At 41.1% G+C, this 26,401-nt stretch overlaps 1 protein-coding gene across 1 annotated transcript in view; it reads left to right on the top strand.

The window, feature by feature from the left end:
- LOC124554137 (procollagen-lysine,2-oxoglutarate 5-dioxygenase) overlaps nucleotides 1-26,401 on the top strand; it is a 465,996-nt gene that overhangs the window by 203,503 nt on the left and 236,092 nt on the right. The window contains exons 7-8 of the mRNA XM_047128203.1: nucleotides 2,238-2,369; nucleotides 19,122-19,243. Of these exons, the coding sequence (XP_046984159.1) occupies nucleotides 2,238-2,369; nucleotides 19,122-19,243 (254 nt within the window). The remainder of the gene's footprint in view (nucleotides 1-2,237; nucleotides 2,370-19,121; nucleotides 19,244-26,401) is intronic.

The following is a 26,401-nucleotide window of genomic DNA, read 5'->3' as shown; positions in this document are numbered from 1 at the left end:
CCTGCTTAGCTATTTTGCACTTCTTGTCAACCTCATTTTTGAGTCGTTTGTATTCCTTTTTGCCTGCTTCATTTACTGCATTTTTATATTTTCTCCTTTCATCAATTAAATTCAATATTTCTTCTGTTACACAAGGATTTCTACTAACCCTCGTCTTTTTACCTACTTGATCCTCTGCTGCCTTCACATCCCTCAGAACTACCCATTCTTCTTCTACTGTACTTCTTTCCACCATTTCTGTTAATTGTTCCCTTATGCTCTCCCTGAAAATCTGTACAACCTCTGGTTCTTTCATTTTATCCAGGTCCCATCTCCTTAAATTCCCACCTTTTTGCAGTTTCTTAAGTTTTAATCTGCAGTTCATAACCAATAGATTGTGGTCAGAAGTCACATCTGCTCCTGGAAATGTCTTACAATTTAAAACCTGGTTCCTAAATCTCTGTCTTACCATTATATAATCTATCTGATACCTTCTAGTATTTCCAGGATTCTTCCATGTATACAACCTTCTTTCATGATTCCTGAACCAAGTGTTAGCTATGATTAAGTTACACTCTGTGCAAAATCCTACCAAGCGGCTTCCTCCTTCATTTCTTACCCCCAGTCCATATTCACCTACTATGTTTTCTTCTCTCCCGTTTCCTACTCACGAATTGCAGTCACCCATCACTATTAAATTTTCATTTCCCTTCACTACCTGAATAATTTCTTTTATCTCATCATACATTTCATCAATTTCTTCATCATCTGCAGAGCTAGATGGCATATAAACTTGTACTACTGTAGTAGGCATGGGCTTTGTGTCTATCTTGGCCACAATAATGCGTTCACTATGCTGTTTGTAGTAGCTTACCCACACTTCTATTTTTTTATTCATTATTAAACCTACTCCTGCATTACCCCTATTAGATTTTGTATTTATAACCCTGTATTCACCTGACCAAAAGTCTTGTTCCTCCTGCCACCGAACTTCACTAATTCCCACTATATCTAACTTTACCCTATCCATTTCCCTTTTTAAATTTTCTAACCTACCTGCCCGATTAAGGGATCTGACATTCCACACTCCGATCCGTAGAACGCCAGTTTTCTTTTTCCTGATTTGCATAAAGTATTGAAATATTTGACTTCGTGAACATAGGAGTTGTTACAGAAAAACATTAGTGACACTTTTAAATAATATTTGATTATATTTAGGCTAAATATTACATGAAACTTACACGTTTTCATGCCTCGTCATAAAATGGCTCCTTGCGCTATCGAGAAACAAAAGGGAAGAGGGAGGGATCGTTTTTCAAAAGGAACAGAGATTGCAATTACATTCTCAGATCATATTAATTGATTACAGAGTCTTTGTGATTTTTCTGCGATAATATTTATTTTGTTATGACATCAGTTTTGGTATATTTGCAAACTTATTCAATATATTTTTCATCACATTATGTGGTGAACCGCCACACAGTGTCAAAAGCTTCCTCTAAGTCTAAAAATGCTATAAATGTAGGTTTGTCTTTCTTTAACCTATCCTTTAAGATAAGACGTGGAATTAGTATTGCCTCATATGTTCCTGCATTTCTCCTGAACTCAAATTGATCTTCCCTGGGGTCAGGTTCTGCCATTTTTCCATTCTTCTGTAATTAATTTGTGTCAGTATTTCACAAGTATGGCTTATTAGATTGATAGTCCAATAATATTCGCACCTTCACTGGGATTGGAAATATTACATTTAGCTTAATTTATGTTGCGCATAATATATTTGTGTCTACAATGAATGTTAGTATTGAGGTTATGGCTGACACTGTGGTAACTTGAGGACAGTAAGAAGCAGCAGAACTCATCAAGAACTGCCACTTTGAAACTAACTGAGCCGATTCGTTTGGGAGGGGGGAACAGAATTTGACAGCTGCGTCTCTTTGAATGAGAAGGTTAAAATAAAACCAGTTAGCTGTCTTTTTGGCCATAGGAGCTATTCAGCAGAGTGAAAATAGATTATCAATATCTGAAATGTATCAAAACGTGTCTAAATTGGGATCAAAGGAAGCAACGCTGCCACGAGGCTGCAGGTGTCAGCTGTTTGGAACCCCCCGTCCCCATCTCTGCAGCTCTGAGTCTGCGACTGACATGGACCGAAAGCTGTAAATGGGAAGAAAAAAATCTGTCTGTCATCAACACTAATGTAGTGCATCTGTCACTTGAGCTAAGATCGTTAAAGTGAAAGTGTCATTCGTGTGTTTCAGCCCAAAGCATACCCCACAGTGATGGCAGCCATATTTGTAGAACAAGCGACGCCTTTCCTGGAGGAATTCTTCGAAAAATTTGCTGCGCAGGACTACCCAAAGTCTCGCATGCACCTCTTCGTCCACAATGCGGTAAGTTAAGCTTATTCTGATGTATAGGCTAGTAACCTTTATCTGTTTGCTTGTTACACTGATGCTTCCTTAAGTTCCAGTGTTCTGTTATGTTTTTTCCTTCTTGTTAGCCAGATGCAATGCTACACAGTAGGACATACTGTACAGTCTCTGTAAGTAAGGGAGAGGGCTGATAATAGTAACTGAAGCGATAGACAAGTCATCCCAACTCCGTGTGTAGTGCATCTGTTTCTGGGGACGTGAAAGTGAGGGGGGGAGTTAGCGGTTGCTGAAGTTTTGTATGCAGTATGGTCTGAAATCAGATTGTTAACTGATGCTTTAGACAGAATTTTGGGAGACAGCTTTAATGGCAATCAAAGAGGCCTGTGCGTGTATTTCACAGATCTGGAAAAGGCATTCATCAGTGTGGCTTGTGATAATATTATAACTATAGTGAGTGAAAAAATGGTCTAGAGAAACAGATCACATAAATTCATATTCAAATCAGAAAGTGCTAGTGAGTGTACCAACTGGAGTGAATTAGGGAAATGAGTAAGATAAGACTGTGGCCTGCCTCCCAGACATTTAAATCTGCACTTAAAGAATATGGCTGAGTACAGTTCAATACAATCATTGGAGGAGGGGGGGAGGGAGGGGGGGAGGCAATTGAAGGAAGCATAATATAGTGTTTGAGGTTTGGAGATGACATTATTCTTGTAGTAGCAGATGAAAAAGTATTTCATAATTGTAACGAAAATCAGCATGAAGAAAACAAAAGCAATTACACTTGCAGGAAATAAAAGAATAAAGATAATACTGAATTGGAAAGTATTACATGTGAAAAGCTTTAAATTCATAGGATGTAAACAGAAACTGACTGGCAGTGCAGCGCAGAAACTGAAACTGGGATAGTGGTGGTGAAAGAGGTGTTTTATAAGAAAAAGTCTACAGCTCGTGGTGTTGTGGTAGCGTTCTCGCTTCTAGCACACGGGGTCCCGGGTTCGATTCCCGATGGTGTCAGGGTTTTCTCTGCCTCGAGATGACTGGGTGTTGTGTGTCTTTCATCATCATTTCATCATCATTGGCTCGCAAGTCGCCGAACTGCGTCAGCTAAAAAGGACTTGCACTTTCGGTGGCCGAACACCCCGCTTGGGGTCTCCCGGCCAACAATGTCATATGATCATTTCATTTCATATAAGAAAAAAAGAGTTTTCTGCAGCAATATGTAAAAAGATTTGAGGAAAAGGGAGCCCTGGATCTATGATATTCCTGAACTGGGGCAAAAACTTGATAGTGGGACCCCCACCACCCCTCGAGCAGTTGTGATAGGATGTCAAAAATTAAAAAAAAAATGATTTTTCAAAAATATGTTCATTTTGTAGCACACATCTTTCTGAAGAGTTTGATGTATGAAACATATATGTTCGAGGAACTGCAAGACATGTTATTCGGTCTTAAGTGTGCCATAGTGCAGTGCCACGTCTCTTCACACAGCATGCTTGCATCGCACGTCACTGTATTTTGCATTGTGGAATTCAAATGTGTATATTTTGTAATGGAAGCCATCAAACCTATATTCAGGACAGTCGAAATTAAGATGACCTGTGGTGCCTCCCCTGCTCCCAGTTGGCCAATTTGACATCCTGCCCCCCCCCCCCCCCCCCCTCTTTCAAAAAAACTCACAATTGGTACTGGGTAGGATTGTTTGTGATTGGGGGAATAAGAACTTTTCAGGAAATTTGCACTGTTTATTGTCTATTAGCTAATAACAGAAAATTAAATATAGATAACATAAAACCAGTAATGACAGGAGACAAGAAAGATAATACACATTTCTTCAATCCCTAGGTCCCTGCATTTTTCTCTCTCTAATCTTCCTATAGCCTTACACGGCGTGCTTTCCTTTCTGCGGAAGAATCTATTACCTCATCAAACTTCATCAAACATTTTGCTACATGAAAAGTCAAGATGTCATTGTCTGATACTGAAAAAGCTGTTAATACGAATAAGTACCCAAGACTGATGTGGTTTCTCCATTTGATTACATCTGTTTTGTCACTATCTGCTAGATAAAATGAAATGGGCCTTTCTAATGTTGCAGCAATTGTAACATATGCCAAATAAGCGAGACTGCTTTGGCACGATTGGTCATTTTTATCTACCGCATTTACATAAATAACACAACACAATATAATTCATGAAGTACCAATGTCAAATGCCTATTAGGCCTACTACAAGCAAAAAGTTTTATATTAGGAAATAGTTTCACATTTCATTCATATGTTACAGTTTCTCAAGCATGAGATCGAAAAGTAGTAGTATGAAATTTTTTTTATAAATTTGGAATTGTCATATTCTTCCATATAATTAGTGTAATGTCCCCATTTCTTTTCCTTCCTTGTTCTAACAGACCATCTTGTCATCACTAATTCTGTAGCCATTCCTGACATTGCCAAAACTTATTCTCCAGTTAACTTCATTGATCCTGACAGGATCACCTGTTTAGTTATCCCACATTTATTCTTCGGTTAGACATTATTATGTGTTTGTATGACACGTTTTGCGTGCTATTCCGAGAATAGAACTGAAGCGGCTGCTAACCGGGACTGTACAACTTGCCCTTACTAGCGTAGCGATCTGGCAAAAATTTTCTGTCAAAGTTTCATTTTCCTGGATACACTGAGAAGATAATATGTAATCTTTCTTACCTGTTATTCCTGCTAGTCATTTATTTCCACTATGGTAGTCTGAATCTATGGACTTCACGAATAACTATAACAAGGCTTATTATTCGCACTCCCAGTCAGTTTCTTAAAAAAAAAGTAGTAGTATTAAATTTTTTTTATAAATTTGTGTACATCCCTTCGGTTTTATTCGGCTCACTTCATGTAGCCCCTTTTGTTTGCAGGAAAGTTTGTTATTTCTTGATAGGATGGGGATTCTCCTGGCAGTGACATCACGAACACTATGCATGCATTCACAAGTCAACTTATGATTCGTTCAGAAATCAACTAAGAATGTGTTCAAAAATTTTCAAAAACTGATAATGAAGCGTTACAAAATCATACGAATAATCGGTAGACCGATGTGTGCTGGTTGCTGTGAAACAAGGTTTTTTGCTTCAAGAATTTGAATTTTGTGCCCCCTGAGATTGCCACTTGGGGCAGATAACCCAGAAGGAAAAGAAACCGGATTGAACATATAAGGGGCATTCAAATGAAACCCGGTCACTAGCGTAAAGTAACAGTAACGATTTTATTAACTCAAAATGTAGTTATACACAGTATGCATACTCAAAAATAGTCGCCAAAACTGTTGGCACATTTATCCCATTGTGACACTAGCTGGTCAATTCCATCCTTGAAGAAGCCAGTAGGCTGCTGTCAGATCCAGGCCTGGACCCAGTCACACACTTCGTCACCCATTGTGAATTGATGTCCGCAAGTAGCATGTTTTAGAGGTCCAAACACATGAAAGTCACACGGTGGATGTTCCAGTGTTCCCCACCGAAATTGCTGCAGTGTCATCTTCACCACATTGGCCGTGTGTGGTCGGGCATTATCACAAAGGAGGATAAAGCCATTGGACAATATGCCTCAGAGTTTTGACTTGATGGCTCTTCTAAGGCTGTCCAAGACTACACCATATCCGGTGTGATGACACGATGAGCGTGTCCAGGACAAGCATTGTCTTCCAGTGACTCGCGCCCCTCGAGGAATCATTTGCGTCATTCCACAACCCTTGAACGACTCAGACTGTACTTACAGTACACAGCCTTCATCCGTTGACACATTTCACGGCCTCCAACTCCGCTGCCAAAAATTATTTCACGGCCTCCAACTCCCTCCGCTGCCAAAAATTGAATCAGTCTTCGTTGTTCCTGCTTACTCGCCTTCAGGTTCGGTAGTGGACGGTAAGTTGTGTGACCACCTTCTCTTCGGCACGAAACCACACTGGCACTATGCAGCATCAAATGGTGCGCACACGTCAGTCTCTCTACCAGTTGATGGCCCCACCGTACCCGCAGTTATGTGGTGCCACCTTATGTGTAAGGCAAAGCTAGACGCACTGACCAGGTTTCATTTGAATGAATCTCGTACATAAGAAAGAAGGAACTGCTCATAAAAACAGTCTTTGAAGGGTCCCTGGAAAGGAAGAAGAGGCAAGGGAGGGAGAGATTTCAGTTTCTGAACAGCAGCATTAAGAAGGAAGCAACGGACGGCCAGAAATGGAGATGCACAGGACCTGCTAAATCTGCACATAACTGGTGATGATGAGACACAGTAACCACTGCATTGTGTGTGAACTGAAGTTGGTGGCAACCCATAAACCTTCAGCATATTACAAAATCTGTCGTTCCAGGTGCTCCTGTCAGCCACCATCCAGGGAGCCATGTCAGAGCAGTCATACTGTACCTATTACACAGGGTTGGGCAGATAAAAGTAGCCCTTGTACATATAGATGAAATGCAGTGAAATTACAGAAACAAAGAGCTGAAATGGTCTTACCATTTATTTACAATGGAAAAACACGGCAGTAAATACATTTACAGATGATGTAGAAAGTGGCCCCTGTTTATTGATGAATACGCAGCTGTGTACGTCTAAGCATATTCGGATACTCCCGGGAAGTTTGGATATTGATGGTGGCAACTTCACGGCTGATGTTGTCTTTCAGTTCCTGTGTGGTGTGTGGATTTGTTTTGTAGACCTTGCTCTTCGAGTTAGGTATGGCGAACGTGGTCACTGTATATGTTTGCTGACATTGTTTGGCTACTGGTCACCCTATGTTATATAACAATACTGAGATATTGGCACGCATGTCCAGCTATTGGGACAGTGTTATTAAGGAAGCTGTTAAGGTTAAATTAGCGAGCAACGTTGTAAACGGGGATTGAGGTTTTTGTTTAAACTCTGCTTGGAATCCTGCTCTCTCCCTTGTCAAAATGCAGAGGGACAGAGTCAGTATTACCTCACCTGCTAGTTTGTAGTATTTCACTATCAATACCTCTGACTCTGGTCATCTTTGGTGGCATAAGTATTCCGTGTGTGTATGTGTTATCTATACTGAATTACCCCATAACATTTTAAATTTGCTTGTACATCGCCTGTCCGTTGCAGTTTGTGCCTTGAAAATGGCAGGGTGTACTCCTGCCGAAATATCAGCGGTCGCTGTAAATATTACGTGGCTGAATTCCCGTCATTATTCCTACTAACAAGGGAACCTCCCCATTGCACTCCCTCAGATTTAGTTATAAGTTGGCACAGTGGATAGGCCTTGAAAAACTGAACACAGATCAATCGAGAAAACGGGAAGAAGTTGTGTGGAACTATGAAAAAAATAAGCAAAATATACAAACTGAGTAGTCCATGCGCAAGATAAGCAACATCAAGGATAGTTTGAGCTGAGGAGCGCCGTGGTTGGCGTGCGCAGCTGCGGAGCGAGAGGTCCTTGGTTCAAGCCTTCCCTCGAATGAAAAGTTTAATTTTTTATTTTCAGTTTATGTGAAAAACCCATATGTTTTCATCACTTTTTTGGGAGGGATTACCACATCCACATGAAAACCTAAATCAGGCAAGGTAGAAGAATCTTTGTACCATTCGCCAAGTGTACAAGTTAGGTGGGTCGACAACATATTTCTGTCATGTGACGCACATGCCGTCACCAGTGTCGTATAGAAAATACCAGACGTGCTTTCGTGTGGAGGAATCGTTTGACCTATGACCTTGCGATCAAATGTTTTCGGCTCCCATTGGAGAGGCACATCCTTTCGTCTACTAATCGCACGGTTTTGCGGTGCGGTCGCAAAACACAGACACTAAAATTATAACAGTGAACAGAGACGTCAATGATCGAATGGACAGATCATAACTTCGCGAAAATAAAGAAAGTAAACTTTTTACTCTAGGGAAGACTTGAAGCAAGGACCTCTCGTTTCGCAGCTGCTCACGCTAACCAGGGGACCACGGCGCTCCTGAGCTCACACTCCCTTGATGTTGCGTATCTTGTGCATAGACTACTCAGTTTGTATATTTTACTAATTTTTTTCATAGTTCCACACAACTTCTTCCTGTTTTATCGATTGATCTGTGTTCAGTTTTTCCACTGTGCCAACTTATAGCTAAATCTGAGGGGGGTGCGATGGGGAGGTTCCCTTGTAAGAAAGTCTACCTTCTTTTTTCCTTCTTTAACAGCATTGCTGTGTTATTGTCATTGAATAGAGTATTTTGAAGTCCTTCTTGGCACTTGTACACCATTGGTTGGTCTGTACAGGACCTCGTGTGATGCAGAGATTCTGCTGTCAAACTCCATCCACTGCACACAGCCAAAGGAGTGCTCAAACAAATAATAAAAATACAAAACAATCATTGGAAGATGTGTAGGATATCTTCTGCATACAAACATCTTTTGGGACAATTTTGGTCCCATTTAATTATTATTAGAACTAGTACAAAACTTCTTGTATACACACTTGCCTCTTCATAGATGAATTTAGCAGCTGTATTATTTATGGTAAAACTTTTGGAATTTAGTTCGCCATGATACTGTACTCTCACATGTTCACACCCTGTCTAAGAGCAAAGAGAGCACCTCACACTGTCTCCTTTGTGTGTGCGTTCAGTTCCTTTACAGTGTACATGCAGTAAAGAATTTGTAAAGTGGGTTTTAAAAGACATTACCTTAGTAAACATGAACTTCATTGAAACTTCCGGGACTCGAACTGAAACGATTGTCTTTTGTGGGCATATCTGTACTGACAGAGCTATCTAGGTATCCGGTCTGTATAGATGCTTGTATGAGGACGTTTGACCACAAAAGTCAGCTGGGGTGGCCGAGTGGTTGTAGACACCTCAGTCTGGAACCACACGACCGCTTCTGTCACAGGTTCGAATCCTGCCTCGGGCACGGATGTGTGTGATGTCCTTATTTTAGTTAGGTGTAAGTAGTTCTAAGTTCTAGGGGACTGATGACCTCAGGTGTTAAGTCCCATAGTGCTCAGAGCCATTTGAACCCTTTTTTTTTCCTTTTGCCACAAAATGCAAAGCTTCAGCATTTGAATCTGGGTCTGTCACACAGTTCTTAATATGACAGGAAGTTTGAAATAGGTGCACATACCTCTGCAGAGTGAAAACTCGATCTGGAGATGAATTTTATTCTGTTTCAAACATCAAGACTCCTCCTTTCAAAACTCAGGACATTTTCCTTTTGCTGGCAAGTGCTCTACCAGGTGACCTACCTAAGCACGACTCCCGACATGTCCTCACAGCTCACTACCGCCAGTACCTCGTCTCCTACCTTCCCAACTACACAGAAGCTCTCCTGTGAAACATGCAAGAAATGGGAGAAATGATATTGCAGAGACATGGCTTAGCCGCACCCTGGGGGATGAATTGTGCTCGGCCAGGTCAGTCGGTAGAGCACTCGCGCTCAAAAGTTCGAGTCTCAATCTGCCACATAATTTTAACCTAGCAGAAAGTTTCATACTGGCATGCATTTCACTGCAGAGTGAAAATCTCATTCTACTAACAGAAGTGTTTTTCCCAGTATTCATGGCAGTCCTACAAGGCTACAGCTGTAATATCTTTGATCCCAGTGGATACACTCTTCTGCGTGCCGCGACAAGTGCCAAAGTGACATTCTTTCAAATTGTTTTTCAGATGAGGTACTGAGTTCCAGTGAACAGGGGGTAATAGGGCTGTTGATAAAATACTGATTTATCGATATTTTTTGCAAAAAATATTGATGTATATTGGTGATATTTTTTTCACCAATATATCGATATCGAAAGGGCAATATTGAGTGCTAATATCTATATTTTATATTTTTTTTACACAATTTTCGGAAAATATTTTGAAAGTGTTCTTTTAAAATTGTAGTACAACATAATTTTACTTTCACTGTGAGAAGAAGTCTTTCTAATTTTTGAGCTTTCATTACGTCCAATCTGTGTCTTTGACTGTGTGAAGCAAGTACAGATGGCACAAAGTAGTAGTCCAATTGCACTGGGGGTGGTAATGTGAATGGAATAACAAGATTTCCGATGTGAAGAAATAGCACACCAGTTGTGTTAAAAAACAGTTGCTGAAGCTGATGAACAAAAATGTAAATGACAAGGTTGGTATTTGCATTTGGTGGAGACATGAGAGGGAAAAGTAATCGGCGCTACCAACAAAAACTGCAGTGTTTAACTTCACCAGGAAATTTTGACACTACGACTACTAGTTCACTGGCTTTTTCCGAAATGAAAAAACAGGGAAGTTGACATGAAGTGAAGTGTTCCGGACAAATCCGACATGTGACAAGATCGAACAACGGGCCCATTGGACACCTTTTATTGTGCCACTTGCATGCAATTACCCCCGTTAGCAAAATGGTGATCACCAAGCATGAACATGCATCATTTTCCTCTCAATTCTTGCTCTAATGCAGATAAGGAGGCTGCTACCTTGTTGAAGTACAGAATATCTAATAATAAATTAGTACTTAAATAAACAGCTCTAGAACTGGCAGTGTATTTACAATATGCAGCCGATAGCTGTGCGCCCCCCCCCCCCCCCCCTCTTCGTAACTTGATATTTATTCCATCAGTATATTGATATGTCGATAATGTTTTGTAATATATCAAGGGCTGATAACTATAATTTCTCAAATATCTATATATCGGATTCCTGATACTTTTTAAAATAACAACAATCTTAACATGTACTGTTGCTGTGCAGCATCTGAGAGGATGCACTGCCTGCTCTCACAAGTACTGTAGGGAAGCAGCCTACTCACACCTTATAAAATTCACATCAGTCTTTCCATTGTGTGCCAGCCAGTCCGCTGTAACTAGCTCTGACGTCATAAATATTGCGCAATACTTTAAAATGAAGTAAATAACCTGAAACGTTTCTAGCATGTCAGGAGTAATACAAAACCAATATGTGTTGAATATCAGTACAATAACTTTAACCATTTTCGAAATTTGGATGTTTTTCTGTAAAAATCATTGGCGCAACAGAAAAGAGCTAGAAACTTAAAAATTTATATTCAGATTCCTTTTGCATAATAATTTAGTAGAAACAGTATTCTGGATCTCACAAATTAAAATTTTAGTTGAAATTCATGATTTTCTGGTTTTTTGTCTTAGAAATTCAGGAAGCAAGATAGATTAAGTAGGCGAATAAATAAAGCTAGGATGTTTAAATTTAAGTAGAAGGGAGATCCACTATAATCATAAAAATGTGAGAAGTTTCAACAGAATAACTATAAAACTATAGCTATAGTGTATCTCCAAAGAGCAAGTTCAGAGCTCGTCTACTGCGTGTAGTGTAATTAAATTAATTATCTCGCCCAAAATATTTGACTTAGCCACGTCAGACTTTTATTATGATTACTTACCTGTGTGCTGATTGCACATTTAAATTGAGAGCTTTATTGGCCATCAGCAAAGGAAGCAATGATTTATTCGATAACTTAAAGTGGTGCATTACTAGCCCAGCGGCTAGTCGGGAGAGCCGATTTGATCAGGCGTTCCCTTAGCCGTCCGCACCGCAGCTTTATATGTAAGAACACTGCGTGAGAAAGGAAGGCCCCAGTGCTCTCCAGATGCTGATTAGCGCACCACCTGTGCTGGGAGTCGCGTCGTGTCGGTATTGTTGATATAAACAGCTTCGGATGCAGTAATAAGTTACTCGGGATACACGTAACCATGAAATCGATTTCGAGTGAAGTGTTAATTTTGGGATGACGTTAATGATCTATCTTTAGTTTGCGTATGTCGTATTTTCACGTGCCGCCGCAGGACAGACATTCTACCATTATTTAGCGTGGCATTTGATAAACATTATCATCAAATTATGGCGAGCACTCAGTTAAACATTTAATTTGAACAGTTATAGTGGCATCAGCGCATTAATCTCTGAACTGCTCTGGTAGTTGGATTGTGTGGATTCTTTTTGGGCTGTGACATTCTTGCAGCCAGGTTCGTCATTGAGTACACCATCACTGTCGCTCCTGTCTGTGATGCAGCGTCAAGGGTAACCGCTGATAGTCCGTGCTGCTGCAAACGCCGTTGAACTGTTCGTGCAGATGGTTGTTGTGTTGCAAACGTCCCCATCTGTTGACTCAGGGATCGAGATGTGGCTGCACGATCCATTACAGCCATGCGGTTAAGATGCCTGTCATCTCGACTGATAGTGATACGAGGCCGTTGGGATCCAGCACGGTGTTCCGTATTACCCTCCTGAACCCACCGATTCCATATTCTGCTAACTGTCATTGGATCTCGACCAACGCGAGCAGCAATGTCGCAATATGATAAACTGCAGTCGTGATAGGCTACAATCCGACCTTTATCAAAGTCAGAAATGTGATGGTACAAATTTCTCCTCCTTACACGAGGCATCACAACAACGTTTCACCAGGCAGCGCTGGACAGCTGCTGTTTGCGTATGAGAAATCAGTTGGAAACTTTCCTCATGTCAGCACGTTGTAGGTGTCGCCACCGGCGCCAGCCTTGTGTGAATGCTCTGGAAAGCTAATCATTTGCATATCACAGCATCTTCTTCCTGTCGGTTAAATTTCGTGTCTGTAGCACATCATCTTCGTGGTGTAGCAATTTTAATGGCCAGTAGTGTACATTAATTATTGAATATCTTCTGCATGTGTCATTACCTAGTATAGAGTGCATCATTTGCTCATTGTGTGTATACTCTTGCATCTCATTCTTCCTTCTGTGTTTATGTAATATAACGGGCATTCAGATAAAACCCGGTCACTAGCGTAAAGTAATGGTAATGATTTTATTAACTCAAAATTGTTGTTACACACAGTACACATAGTCAAAAATAGTCACAAAAACTGTTGGCACAGTTATCCCATTGCAACACTAGCCGGTCAATTCCATCCTTGGAGAAGCTAGTAGGCTGTTGTCAGATCTAGGCCTGGACCCAGTCACACACTTTGTCATCCGTAGGGAGTCGATGTCTGAGAATAGCTTGTTTTACAGGTCCAGACACGTGAAAGTCACACGGTGAAAGGTCGGGACTGTACAGTGAATGTTCCTGCGTTTCCCACCGAAACTGCCGCAATGTTGTCATCACTGCATTGGCCGTGTATGGCATTATCATGCCGGAAGATAACGCCATTGGACAGCGTGCCTCAGTGTTTCAACTTGGTGGCTCCTTGAAGGTTTTGTAAAGTGGCTGGATAACGCTGAGCATTCATGGTGGTTCCCCGTCCCAGGAACTCGACAAGCAGTGGGCTCTTGCGGTCATAAAGGAAGGACATCGTGAGCTTACCAGAACTGGTGTGCACGGCCGTGGATTTCTTTGGAAGTGTTGAAGTCGCACGTCTCCACTGCTTGCTCTGAGGCTGACTTTCTGGTACAAAATGGTGACGCCATGTTTCGTCACCTGTGACAGAAAGCCGTATTCCTCCTCAAGATAACGTTGCAGATCACTCAAAGACAGTGCCATTCGAGTACTGCACTGTTCGGTGGTGAATCGGTGGGGAACCCACTGCACACAGATTTTTCAAAAGTTCAAGTATTGATGCATTATGGTGTTGGCGGTGCCCACACTAATACCCAGTAACCGACGGATCTGGTCCGTGGTGATTCTGCGGTTGTCCGAGACTAAAGCACTCACTTCCGCAACCATTTCCGGTGTGACGGCACGATGACCCTGTCCAGGACGAACATCGTCTTCCAGTGACTCGCACCCCTCCAGGGATCATTTGCGTCATTCCACAACACTTGGACGACTCAGACTGTACTCACGATACACAGCCGTCATCCGTCGATATATTTCATGGCTTCTGCTGCCAAAAATCGAATCACTCCTCATTGTTCTTCCTTACTCATCTGCATATTTGGTAGTGGACGATAACTTGTGTGACCCCCTTCTCTTCGGCATGAAACCACGCCGGCGCTATGCACCGTCAAACGGTGTGCACGCGTCAGTCTCTCTACCAATTTATGTCACCACTGTACCCGCATTTACGTGGTGCCACCTTACGTGTAAGGCAGAGGTAGAAGCACTGACCAGGTTTCATTTGAATGAACCTCATACATTCAGTTAACAAGATAATTTCATTAAGTGATAGTACATAATCCATTATTATGCTTTCCTTGGAACAGGATTTTGGAGGGTACATGAGGGAGACACTCTGGCAGTTAAGTTCTTCCGATTTCTCACCTTTGCTGCATTCTGGTGGCTACATCAACATATGTCTCTGACTACTAACTGTAGTCTTTTGTTTTCATCCTAGTTATTCTTTCAAGTTGATGATATTTTATTATTTCCATAATCCTGTTCTTGTGTATGATGTTATTTTTGTGTACAGGGTAATTACAAGTGATTGAAGCGATTTCATAAATTCACTGTAGCTCCATTCATTGACATATGGTCACGACACACTACAGATACGTAGAAAAACTCATAAAGTTTTGTTCGGCTTAAGCCGCACTTCAGGTTTCTGCCACCAGAGCGCTCGAGAGCGCAGTGAGACAAAATGGCGACAGGAGCCGAGAAAGCGTATGTCGTGCTTGAAATGCACTCACATCAGTCAGTCATAACAGTGCAACGACACTTCACGACGAAGTTCAACAAAGATCCACCAACTGCTAACTCCATTCGGCGATGGTATGCGCAGTTTAAAGCTTCTGGATGCCTGTGTAAGGGGAAATCAACGGGTCGGCCTGCAGTGAGCGAAGAAACGGTTGAATGCGTGCGGGCAAGTTTCACGCGTAGCCCGCGGAAGTCGACGTATAAAGCAAGCAGGGAGCTAAACGTACCACAACCGACGATTTGGAAAATCTTACGGAAAAGTCTAAAGCAGAAGCCTTACCGTTTACAATTGCTACAAGCCCTGACACCCAATGACAAAGTCAAACGCTTTGAATTTTCGGCGCGGTTGCAACAGCTCGTGGAAGAGGATGCGTTCAGTGCGAGACTTGTTTTCAGTGATGAAGCAACATTTTTTCTTAATGGTGAAGTGAACAGACACAATGTGCGAATCTGGGCGGTAGAGAATCCTCATGCATTCGTGCAGCAAATTCGCAAATCACCAAAAGTTAACGTGTTTTGTGCAATTTCACGGTTTAAAGTTTACGGCCCCTTTTTCTTCTGCGAAAAAAACGTTACAGGACACGTGTATCTGGACATGCTGGAGAATTGGCTCATGCCACAACTCGAGACCGACAGCGCCGACTTCATCTTTCAACAGGATGGTGCTCCACCGCACTTCCATCACGATGTTCGGCATTTCTTAAACAGGAGATTGGAAAACCGATGGATCGGTCGTGGTGGAGATCACGGTGAGCAATTCATGTCATGGCCTCCGTGCTCTCCCGACTTAACCCCATGCGATTTCTTTCTGTGGGGTTATGTGAAAGATTCAGTGTTTAAACCTCCTCTACCAAGAAACGTGCCAGAACTGCGAGCTCGCATCAACGATGCTTTCGAACTCAATGATGGGGACATGTTGCGCCGAGTGTGGGAGGAACTTGATTATCGGCTTGATGTCTGCCGAATCACTAAAGGGGCACATATCGAACATTTGTGAATGCCTAAAAACACTTATTGAGTTTTTGTATGTGTGTGCAAAGCATTGTGAAAATATCTCAAATAATAAAGTTATTGTAGAGCTGTGAAATTGCTTCAATCATTTGTAATAACCCTGTAAATTGACCACAAGAGCCTCTCAGAATAACATATTATTGTTTAACCATTTCCTTTTTAAAAATTTTAAATTTAACTTTATTTGTCTTTTTAATTATTACATTTTATCACTGTAATAACTGATGTACCTGACAGGATCACTACAGACCATACCTATTTTACTATTCATATATTGCATTCTGTACAATGTTGTAATTGACAAATCCATGTAGACTTACGGTAGCAATATTTGAGAACCTAACATCACAACCTTATCATGTGGTCACTGTACTGCAGTTTGTTATGAACAGTAGCACTACTGGTAGTATGGTTCTGCCGGCACTGTGGCATAGTTTACATCATATTTTAAATATGTGCAATGATGTTAAGCTTATTGTGTGTGCGTTTTGTGACGATGTCACTATGGCTTTATTAAATTGGGGCATGTTAAAGAAACAGGTATGCCTCATCATTTTTTAAGTGCATGTTTCTACATACAAGAAGGTAATAACTTTTTGTTACTTCATATTTTATTGGTTTAAGTTATAATCTGTCTACTAGTTGTATTTCATTCTCCATATTTTGCTGCAAATCTGAAGATGGTCACAACTCACCGAAACCAATAATCTAAGGACTAAAGATTTTATGATTGTTGACGGAAATAAAATAAATTTATTCTGCACTCCCTGGATCACCAATGACTTTGTTGCAGCTCGTGATAAGTTTCTCTATTTGTTTGGGGATTATGTTGAGAAAGAGCTGAACAGTGTACTTTTGAGATGCAGGTAATTCTATAATGTATTCTGTGATGTAAGTTACTTTCAGAACTGCCTTCATAATTTAACTTAATCCAGAACAATTCCTCCGTGAAAAAATCTGGAACAGTGAACTAGAACTGAAATGAGGAGCCCTGACTGCCAACTACACTTACTCAGCTAAATAGTGTATTTACATAATTATGGAAATGATTGGGTGTGACCAATAATTGTGTTGTTTCTTTTTATAGTCCCAAAAGCATTTTTTGTGTGGTTACTGGAAGTGTCACTGTGATAGATACAGCAGGGCTTCCAAATACACTAGACTCTTGCTAATCCAGCCATTCCTTGTGTATATGAGTGTCAGATTTAGCAGAGTGCCAGATTATTGAGAGTGTATTAAATTTAGCATCCACACATAGGGATTATACTAACTTAGTCCTTGAGTATGAGGGAGTACCCAAAAAAAAAAAAAAAAAAAAAAAACTGGAATAATTTTTTAAAAACTATATAGTTTTAGATTGTTTACAAAAGAACCTTAACCCCTTCAAAATACTCTCCATTACACCTACTACATTTGTCCCACCGGTGCTTCCACTGTTCAAAATATTTTTGTAGTCGTCTTTAGAAATGACTAACAGGTCCTCCCTCATTTTTTGCTTGACTGCTTTAGTGTTGTCAAGTCGATGTCCTTTTGAGACCACCTTTCGTATGTGGAAATAATAAAAAAATTACATGGAGCCATGTCAGGTGAGTAAGGTGCGTGGGGCAGCGAAACCGTGTCTTAACAGAAATGGCTGTGTGTGTAGGTGCGTTGTCGTGGTGGAAGAGCCAGTCTCCTGTCTGCCACAAATCGGGTCTTTTTTGACAACACTGTTCCACAATCTTCTTAAAAGTTCCAAATAAAAAGGTCTGATTGACGGTAACACTTGTGGAACAAACTCCGAATGAACTACGCTCTTCGCATACAAAAAGCAAATCTACATTGTTTTGATGTTTGATTTGACATGATGACTTCTGTCTCTCTCTCTCACACTGCTCTCTTTTTTTTTTTTTTTTTTTTTTGGGGGGGGGGGGGGGTTGACATCTTCCACTGGTCTGATTGCTGCTTTATTTCTGGGTCGTAATCATAGCACCATGACACATCAACAGTAATCACTTTTGACAGAAATCTGGATCAGTTTCCAGCTGTTGTTCCAAAGCACAGCATGTTTCGACTCAGTGTTCCTTTCGATTGTCAATCAGAACCCGAGGAACAGACTTGGCAGTAACCCTTTTCATTCCCAAAGCTTCTGTTACATTTCTCTGAACCGACCTCGAAGATAACCCACTAATATCAGACTCAACGGTCTGTGAGTGCGAGCTGCTGAAGTTTTTCCTTGATTTGGGCAGTTGATGGACATCTGGGTTTGTCAGCAATTGACATGTCACCATTTTTAAATCGAGCAAACCACTTGTATGCTTGAGTTTTTTCCGTACCATCATCTTTGTAAGCTGTTTTCAACATGAAAACAGTTTCGGCAGCATTTTTAGCAAGTAGAAAACAAAATTACACAGCTGCACATTGTTTACTTAAACTTTCCATCATAAAAAAACAAAACAAAAACAAAACAGTGTTAGCAAAAATCGACAACACAAACGGCACTGAATTGTCAATGAGTTGCGCCATATACGCCTAGAGGAGAAAAGCGCACTACACTAGCTCCGCCCATGGCAATGTTATCCCCCCCCCCCCCCCTTTTTTTTTCTACTCATTATGAGACATGCTCCAAATTTTTTGTTGTCAGAATGATGTTAGGTGATGGCAGTATACTTTATCACACAACAGCATATGAGCATTACGTCGGTACTCTACGTTGCTGATGATTGATGCATAATGTTCTCCAGAAAGACATCTGCAACTTCAGCACTAGTAGTGTGATAAATGTTTGTGGTCTCTCCACCTATGGCCTCTTGTTAGTTTAATCATAACTTTCCTGTATGATTTTGATTATCTCTTTGTCTGTTAAAGTTTAGTCATAAAGAGTTTCTTGTCCAACATTGTACTGTGAAGAATCTCAGTTCAACTTATCTCTAGTTTAGAGTTTCTGCTTGAGTGCTAGCGTAATGTGTTTCCTTTTAGAAGACATTATACATAACTGTTAAGAAAGCCACAATTTCAAATGTGTATAGCATTGTTTAACACTGTAATTAACTAACAACATTGTCGCACTCAAGAATTCGTTATTGTATGCATCATTTCTGCTCGAGCAACTACAGGCTGGATGTGGGCCGGACTACTGGGGGTCAGATTAGTGAGAGTGTAGTGTCCTCAATTTATAATCCGTTTACGGTGACAAAAATGTAAGTATATTATGTTGTGACCATTCCAGGTGGAGTACCATGCCAAGCTGGTGGAGAACTTCCTTTCAAAGCACGGCAAGGAGTACCTCAGCGTGAAGAAGATCAGCTGGGAGGATAACTTCCCGGAGCGCAAGGCCAGGAACCTAGCTCTGTGAGTGCCCCTGTGACAGCTCCAAACTTCAGTATATCTTACTGTAGATAGCAGGGCTAAAATACAAGGACATAATGTTTCCTAAAAGTGATACAGCCAGCAGGCTGAAGTTATAAGAATCAAAGGATGTGAAAGGGAAGCTGTAGTTAAGAATTGAGAGAAATATAATTGTAGCCTATCCCTGTTCTTATTCAACCTGTACATTGAATATAGTGTGAAGAAAAAAGTTAGAGATGGAGTTAAAGTTCAGCGAGAAGAAATTAAAATGGTGACATTTACCAATGACATTGTAATTCTGTCAGAGAGGCAAAGGAATTGGAAGAGCAGTAGAACAAAATGGGCAGTGTTTGGAGATGAACAGCAACAATATTAAAATAAGGGTAATGAAATGTAGTTGAATTAAATTGAGTATTGCTGATGATAGAATTAGATAAGGAAATATGACTGATAATGATGAGAAAAGCATTTCAGAAAAAGGGAAAACAGTCGCATCGAATACAAATTTTAATTAATTTGAGAAGCCTATGATAAAATTATATGTATGAAGTGAAGTGTTGCTGTGTAGAGAAGTGAAGTGTGAATGATAAGCAGGTCATACAGTGAGAGAATAGGAGATTTTGAAATGTGGTGTTACAGAAGAAAGCTGAAGGTTGGATGGGTGGATTGATTAACTAACAAGAATATATTGAATTGAATTGAGGAGAAAAGAAATTTATGGCAAATTCGACTATAGTTCAATTACAATTACTCGATAACTGACACTTCACCCATTGGAACTGATTTACTCCAGTCAGAGCGTTCAACGTCACACCTGAACTGTTTGCCGTTGGCAAACTGCCACAACAATTGCTTAGTTTACTTCAGTTCCATGTTCAACCTTTTTCCTTGATGTCTTTGGACCCTAAATCCTGGGTCTGGACATGTTTCATACACAACACTACCCAAACACTACTGGATCCTTCTGCACAAGACAAGATTCAGTGCCACATATATCGTTATTATAATTACAGAGATCAGCTTATGTGAGAAATCTTCACACGACATTGCATGATGCCTAATTTTAGAAATTTGCAAATTCATAGTTGCAACTGCGTCTTTACAGTCACAAATAGAACCACCTCATTTAGTGCAGTAGCATAGTGCAGTGGTTAGCATAACCTCACAAGTAGTAGGTCGTAGGTTTGAATCTGATCAAATTCGTCAATTTTTTTTTTTAATATCTAAATCTAATCAGAAGACTTCTGATTATTATTTTATTCACTTAATTCATTTAAATGTATGATTTTTATTTGCTCTTACTTTTCTTCCTATCATTCTGATTTTGTTTGAAATCTGCCTGTGTCGGCTGCAATCTGCAACTACGAGCCAACCAGGACTGCTCATCACTTGGTAACATGGCAGCTCGTATAGCCTATGTGTGCATAGTTTCCGGTAACCAATGATAGTCAGAAATTACAGTTTTCTTTTCTGCTTAAACTGAAATTTTTCTGTCTCATCTTTGTCATAGAGGTTTCCTTTAATTGCTGCGAACAAAGCAATCACGATTTTAATTCTGCAGGTTGCTGACTGCCGTTTTCTGGATGTATTGCACATTCTGAGGCTGTGGTTAGCTTAGGACACAAATGTAAATCCGGGGCTACAAAATGCACTCTCTGCTGCAGTTCAGTCATCGGTGACTTAAAAACAGCTGTCGACAAAGCATCTCACAATTTTTACCTACCTTCCGACATTGCATTAACAGCCTTTGTTAAGTAACCTGCTGTGTTTGTGTGGAGCTATAATTCAGCTGTAGCTGGCCGTTGATTTGGCAGCACTGAGTTGCAAGTGACAGATGTTCACTGTCAAGTAACTTTAATAGGACTAGAGAAGCAAGGATTTGTTAATGACACATCTTGAGGCATTAAAGAATTGTTAATTTGGTAACAGAGAGGAATGTGGAGTGTTAAAAATCGTAGAGGGAGACCAAGGCTTTTTAGTGAGCAGGTTGAAATGGTTTAAGTTATACCAGTTATGCAGGGGCTTAGATGCTTGCACAGGATACATTAGTGTGGAGAGATGCACCAGATTAGCCTGTCGACTGAAGACCACAACAGCAACACTGAACCACTGTAAAGGAAGAAATTGAGTTATGGAATAATGGTGAGGAGTGGGGCCCTGCTAGGAGTTGTTCTGTCTCACACGTTCACATCGGCCAGGCTGCATCCGAACAGTGTCAAAGGCAGCTCCAGTCTCTACACACCTGTAATGGGCTCTGCGTGCACAATACTTTTGAGATGGCCCCATAACCAGTAATTGCACAAGTTGAGATCCAGTGAATAAGTATGCTATGCAACCGGATCCACTTGTCCAATCCATCAATCCACAATTGAGATGCATTCGGATGTTAATGGCAAAGTGGGCTGAAGCACCATCGTGTAGCAGCCATGTAACCTTTCAAATCATCAATGGCACTTCTTCTAGCAGGGGAGGAAAGTGACCCGTAAGAAATGCCGATAGTTGTGGCCCGATATGCGACGTGGAAGGAAGACTGGTCCCAAAATACGGTCGCCAGTTATCCCAGCCTGCACATTTTGGCTCCACTGATGCTGACGATTCACTGTCACCATATTGTGGGGGTTCTCCGTACTATCCCACAGATGACTATTATGAAAGTTGAAGATACCACTCTAAGTAAAGTTGACCTCATCTGTGAATAGAATGGATGACACAGATCCTGGAATCGTGGTTGCCTGGTGAAGAAACCAGCAACAAAACTGCTCCCAAAGTGGACAGTCTGTCACTAGTAACCCCTGCATACACTGTAAGTGATAAGGGTAGTAACAGTTGTCACGGAGAATGTTCCACACAGTCGTCTGGCTTACCCTGTATTGGCAGGCCAACTGCCTGGTACTGACACGGCAGTCTCCTTCCACAGTGTTAACGACATTTTCCTCCAAGTCTGGGGTCAGAACATTTCGGGTACGTCCTTCATCATTTCCTGCTTCCTGAAAGGACCCTGTCTCAGACAAATGGCATAACAGTCTTGCAAACATCGAATGCTGTGGTGATTGTCAGTGGGAATAGGTCTCCCGATACAACCTTGCCGCCCGTTGCGGTCCAACACACGCTGTACCGTGTTGCCACAGTTACAGTATGCACGGTTTCCTCTGACAGGGTGGTACTGTTCCTCATACATCATGTCCCAGCACTCTTCTCCCTTCTTACTAATTGGTAATACAGGGTGATTCAAAAAGAATACCACAACTTTAAAAATGTGTATCTAATGAAAGAAACGTAATATAACCTTCTTTTATACATCATTACAAAGAGTATTTAAAAAGGTTTTTTTTCACTCAAAAACAAGTTCAGAGATGTTCAATATGGCCCCCTCCAGACACACAAGCAATATCAACCCGATACTCCAATTCGTTCCACACTGTCTGTAGCATATCAGGCGTAACAGTTTGGATAGCTGCTGTTATTTCTCGTTTCAAATCATCAATGGTGGCTGGGAGAGGTGGCCGAAACACCATATCCTTAACATAACCCCATAAGAAAAAATCACAGGGGGTAAGATCAGGGCTTCTTGGAGGCCAGTGATGAAGTGCTCTGTCACGGGCTGCCTGGCGGCCGATCCATCGCCTCGGTTAGTTGACGTTCAGGTAGTTACGGACAGATAAGTGCCAATGTGGTGGCGCTCCATCCTGCTGAAATATGAATTGTTGTGCTTCTTGTTTGAGCTGAGGGAACAGCCAATTCTCTAACATCTCCAGATACTGTAGTCCAGTTACAGTAGCACCTTCGAAGAAAAAGGGACCAAAAACTTTATTGGCTGAAATGGCACAGAAAACGTTCACCTTAGGCGAGTCACGTTCATACTGGGTTGTTTCCCGCGGATTCTCAGTGCCCATATACAGACATTGTGACGGTTGACTTTCCCGTTAGTGTGGAAAGTTGCTTCATCACTAAACACAATCTTTGAAATGAAAGATTCATCTGTTTCCATTTGAGGAAGGATAAACTCACAGAAATCGATTCTTTTAATCTTATCAGCTGCAGACAGTGCTTGAACCAATTTCAGACGATAGGGTTTCATAACTAACCTTTTTCGTAGGACTCTCCATACAGTTGATTGTGGAATTTGCAGCTCTCTGCTAGCTCTGCGAGTCGATTTTCCTGGGCTGCGAACAAATGCTTGCTGGATGCGTGCTACATTTTCATCACTCATTCTCGGCCGTCCAGAACTTTTCCCTTTGCACAAACACCCATCCTCTGTAAACTGTTTATACCAACATTTAATACACCACCTATCAGGAGGTTTAACACCATACTTTGTTCGAAATGCACGCTGAACAACTGTCGTCGATTCACTTCTGCCGTACTCAATAACACAAAAAGCTTTCTGTTGAGCGGTCGCCATCTTAGCATCAACTGACGCTGACACCTAGTCAACAGTGCCTCAAGCGAACAAATGTACAACTAAATGAAACTTTATAGCTCCCTTAATTCGCCGACAGATAGTGCTTAGCTCTGCCTTTTGTCGTTGCAGAGTTTTAAATTCCTAAAGTTGTGGTATTCTTTTTGAATCACCCTGTATTGTGTCTGATTCACTTCTCTTGCTGACTCACCTTGTAGTGGATGTGATATATTATTATACTCAGTGGTTCCATATTCGAATCAAGAACTTGGCAATATCATGTTCACTTACTGAAAGGCAAATGGCAATGGGGAGCAGGCAGCAAGGTTGTATCAGGAGACTTATCCCCACCGACTACAACCATAGCATTCAATGTTTGCAACAGTGTTTCACCATTTGTTTGAGACAGGTTCGCTTCAGGAAGCAGGAAATCCTGAAGGATGTTCGTGAAGAGTTATGACACTGGACGTGGAGGAAAATGTGATTAACACAGTGGGCGGTGACTGCCGTGTCAGTACTAGACAGTCAGTCCACCAGTACAAAGTAAGCTAGACAACTGTGTGAAACATTCTCCGTGACATTTCTTACTACCCTTATCACTTACAGCATGTGCGGGGCTTGCTAGCGACAGACTTTCCACACTGGGAGCAATTTTGTCACTGGTTTCTTCACTAGGCTACCATGATTCCGAGATTTGTACCATCCATCCTATTCACAGATGAGACTACGTTACACGGAGTGGTATCTTCAGCTTTCATAACAGTCATCTGTGGGATAGTATGTAGAACCTTCACGGTATGGTGACAGCGACTCATCAGCATCAGTACTGCCGGAATGAGTGGGCTGGGATAATTGCTGACCGTATTTTGGGACCAGTCTTCCTTCCATGTTGCTTAACAGGGCGGAACTATCAGCATTTCTTGTAAGTGACTTTGCCTCCCCTGCTGGTAGAAGTGTCATTAATGATTTGGAGGTTTATGTTGCTGCTACATGATGGCACTCCAGCTCACTTCGCTGTTTACATTCGTACGCATCTCAATCGTGCCCTTCCTGGTCGATGGATTGGAAAAGGGGTCCAGTTCCGTGGCCTGCTCATTCACTGGATCTCAACCTGTGTGATTTCTGGTTATAGGGCCACCTCAAAAATATCATGTATACAGAGCCCATTCCAGATGTGAGGGGCACTAGATCAAAGTGTTCCCGCTACCTTTGACACTTTTTGGATGCAGCCTGGCTGATGTGAACATGTGAGACAGAACATGTCACGGGGTGTGCACGCATGCGTTGAGGCACATGGAAACCATTTTCAACATGTATTATAACTGTGGATGTATGGTGGTTGTTGTTGTTGTGGTCTTGAGGCCAGAGACTGGTTTGATGCAGCTCTCCATTCTACTCTATCCTGTGCAAGCTTCTTCATCTCCCAGTACCTACTGCAACCTACATCCTTCATCTACATCTACATCTAGATGTAGATGAAGGATGTAGGTTGCAGTAGGTACTGGGAGGAGAAAGGAGGATGTAAGATGAAAATCAACAAAAGCAAAACAAGGATAATGGAATGTCGTCGAATTCTTCTGAATCTGTTTAGGGTATTCATCTCTTGGTCACCCTCTATGATTTTTACCCTCCAGTACTAAATTGATGATCCCTTGATGCCTCTACCAACCAATCCCTTCTTCTAATCAAGCTGTGCCACAAATTTCTCTTCTCTCCAATTCTATTCAATACCTCCTCATTAGTTATGTGATCTACCCACCTAATCTTCAGCATTCTTCTGTAGCACCACATTTTGAAAGCTTCTATTCTCTTCTTGTCCAAACTATTTATCATCCACGTTTCACTTCCATACATGGCTACACTCCACACAAATACTTTCAGAAACGACTTCCTGACACTTAAATCTATACTTGATGTTAACAAATTTCTCTTCTTCAGAAATGCTTTCCTTGCCATTGCCAGTCTACATTTTGTATCTTCTCTACTTCAACATCATCAGTTATTTTGCCACCCAAATAGCAAAACTCCTTTACTACTTTAAGTTTCTCATTTCCTAATCTAATTACCACAGCAACCCTCTATTTAATTCGACTACATTCCATTATTCTCGTTTTGCTTTTGTTGATGTTCATCTTATATCCTCCTTTCAAGACACTGTCCATTCCGTTCAACTGCTCTTCCAAGTCCTTTGCTGTGTCTGACAGAATTACAATATCATCAGTGAGCCTCAATGTTTTTATTTCTGCTCTATGGATTTTAATTCCTACTTTGAATTTTTCTTTTGTTTCCTTTACTGCTTGCTCAATATACAGATTGAATAACATCGGGGATAGGCTACAACCCTGTCTCACTCCCTTCCCAACCACTGCTTCCCTTTCGTGCCCCTCGACTCTTATAACTGCCATCTGGTTTCTGTACAAATTGTAAATAGTCTTTCACTCCTTGTATTTTACCCCTGCCATCTTCAGAATTTGAAAGAGAGTATTCCAATCAATATTGTCAAAAGCTTTCTCTAAGTCTACAAATGCTATAAATGTAGGTTTGCCTTTCCTTAATCTATTTTCTAAGATAAGTCGTAGAGTCAGTATTGCCTCACGTGTTCCGACATTTCTACAGAATCCAAACTGATCTTCACTGAGGTCGGCTTCTACCAGTTTTTCCATTCGTCTGTAAAGAATTCGTATTAGTATTTTGCAGCTGTGGCTTATTGAACTGATAGTTTGGTAATTTTCACATCTGTCAACACCTGCTTTCTTTGGGAT

The sequence above is a fragment of the Schistocerca americana genome, chromosome 11 (genome assembly GCF_021461395.2).
Source record: "Schistocerca americana isolate TAMUIC-IGC-003095 chromosome 11, iqSchAmer2.1, whole genome shotgun sequence".
Classification (NCBI taxonomy): Eukaryota; Metazoa; Arthropoda; class Insecta; order Orthoptera; family Acrididae; genus Schistocerca; species Schistocerca americana.
The sequence above is the reverse complement of the archived record's forward strand: the minus strand, read 5'-3'. Positions and strand labels throughout refer to the sequence as shown.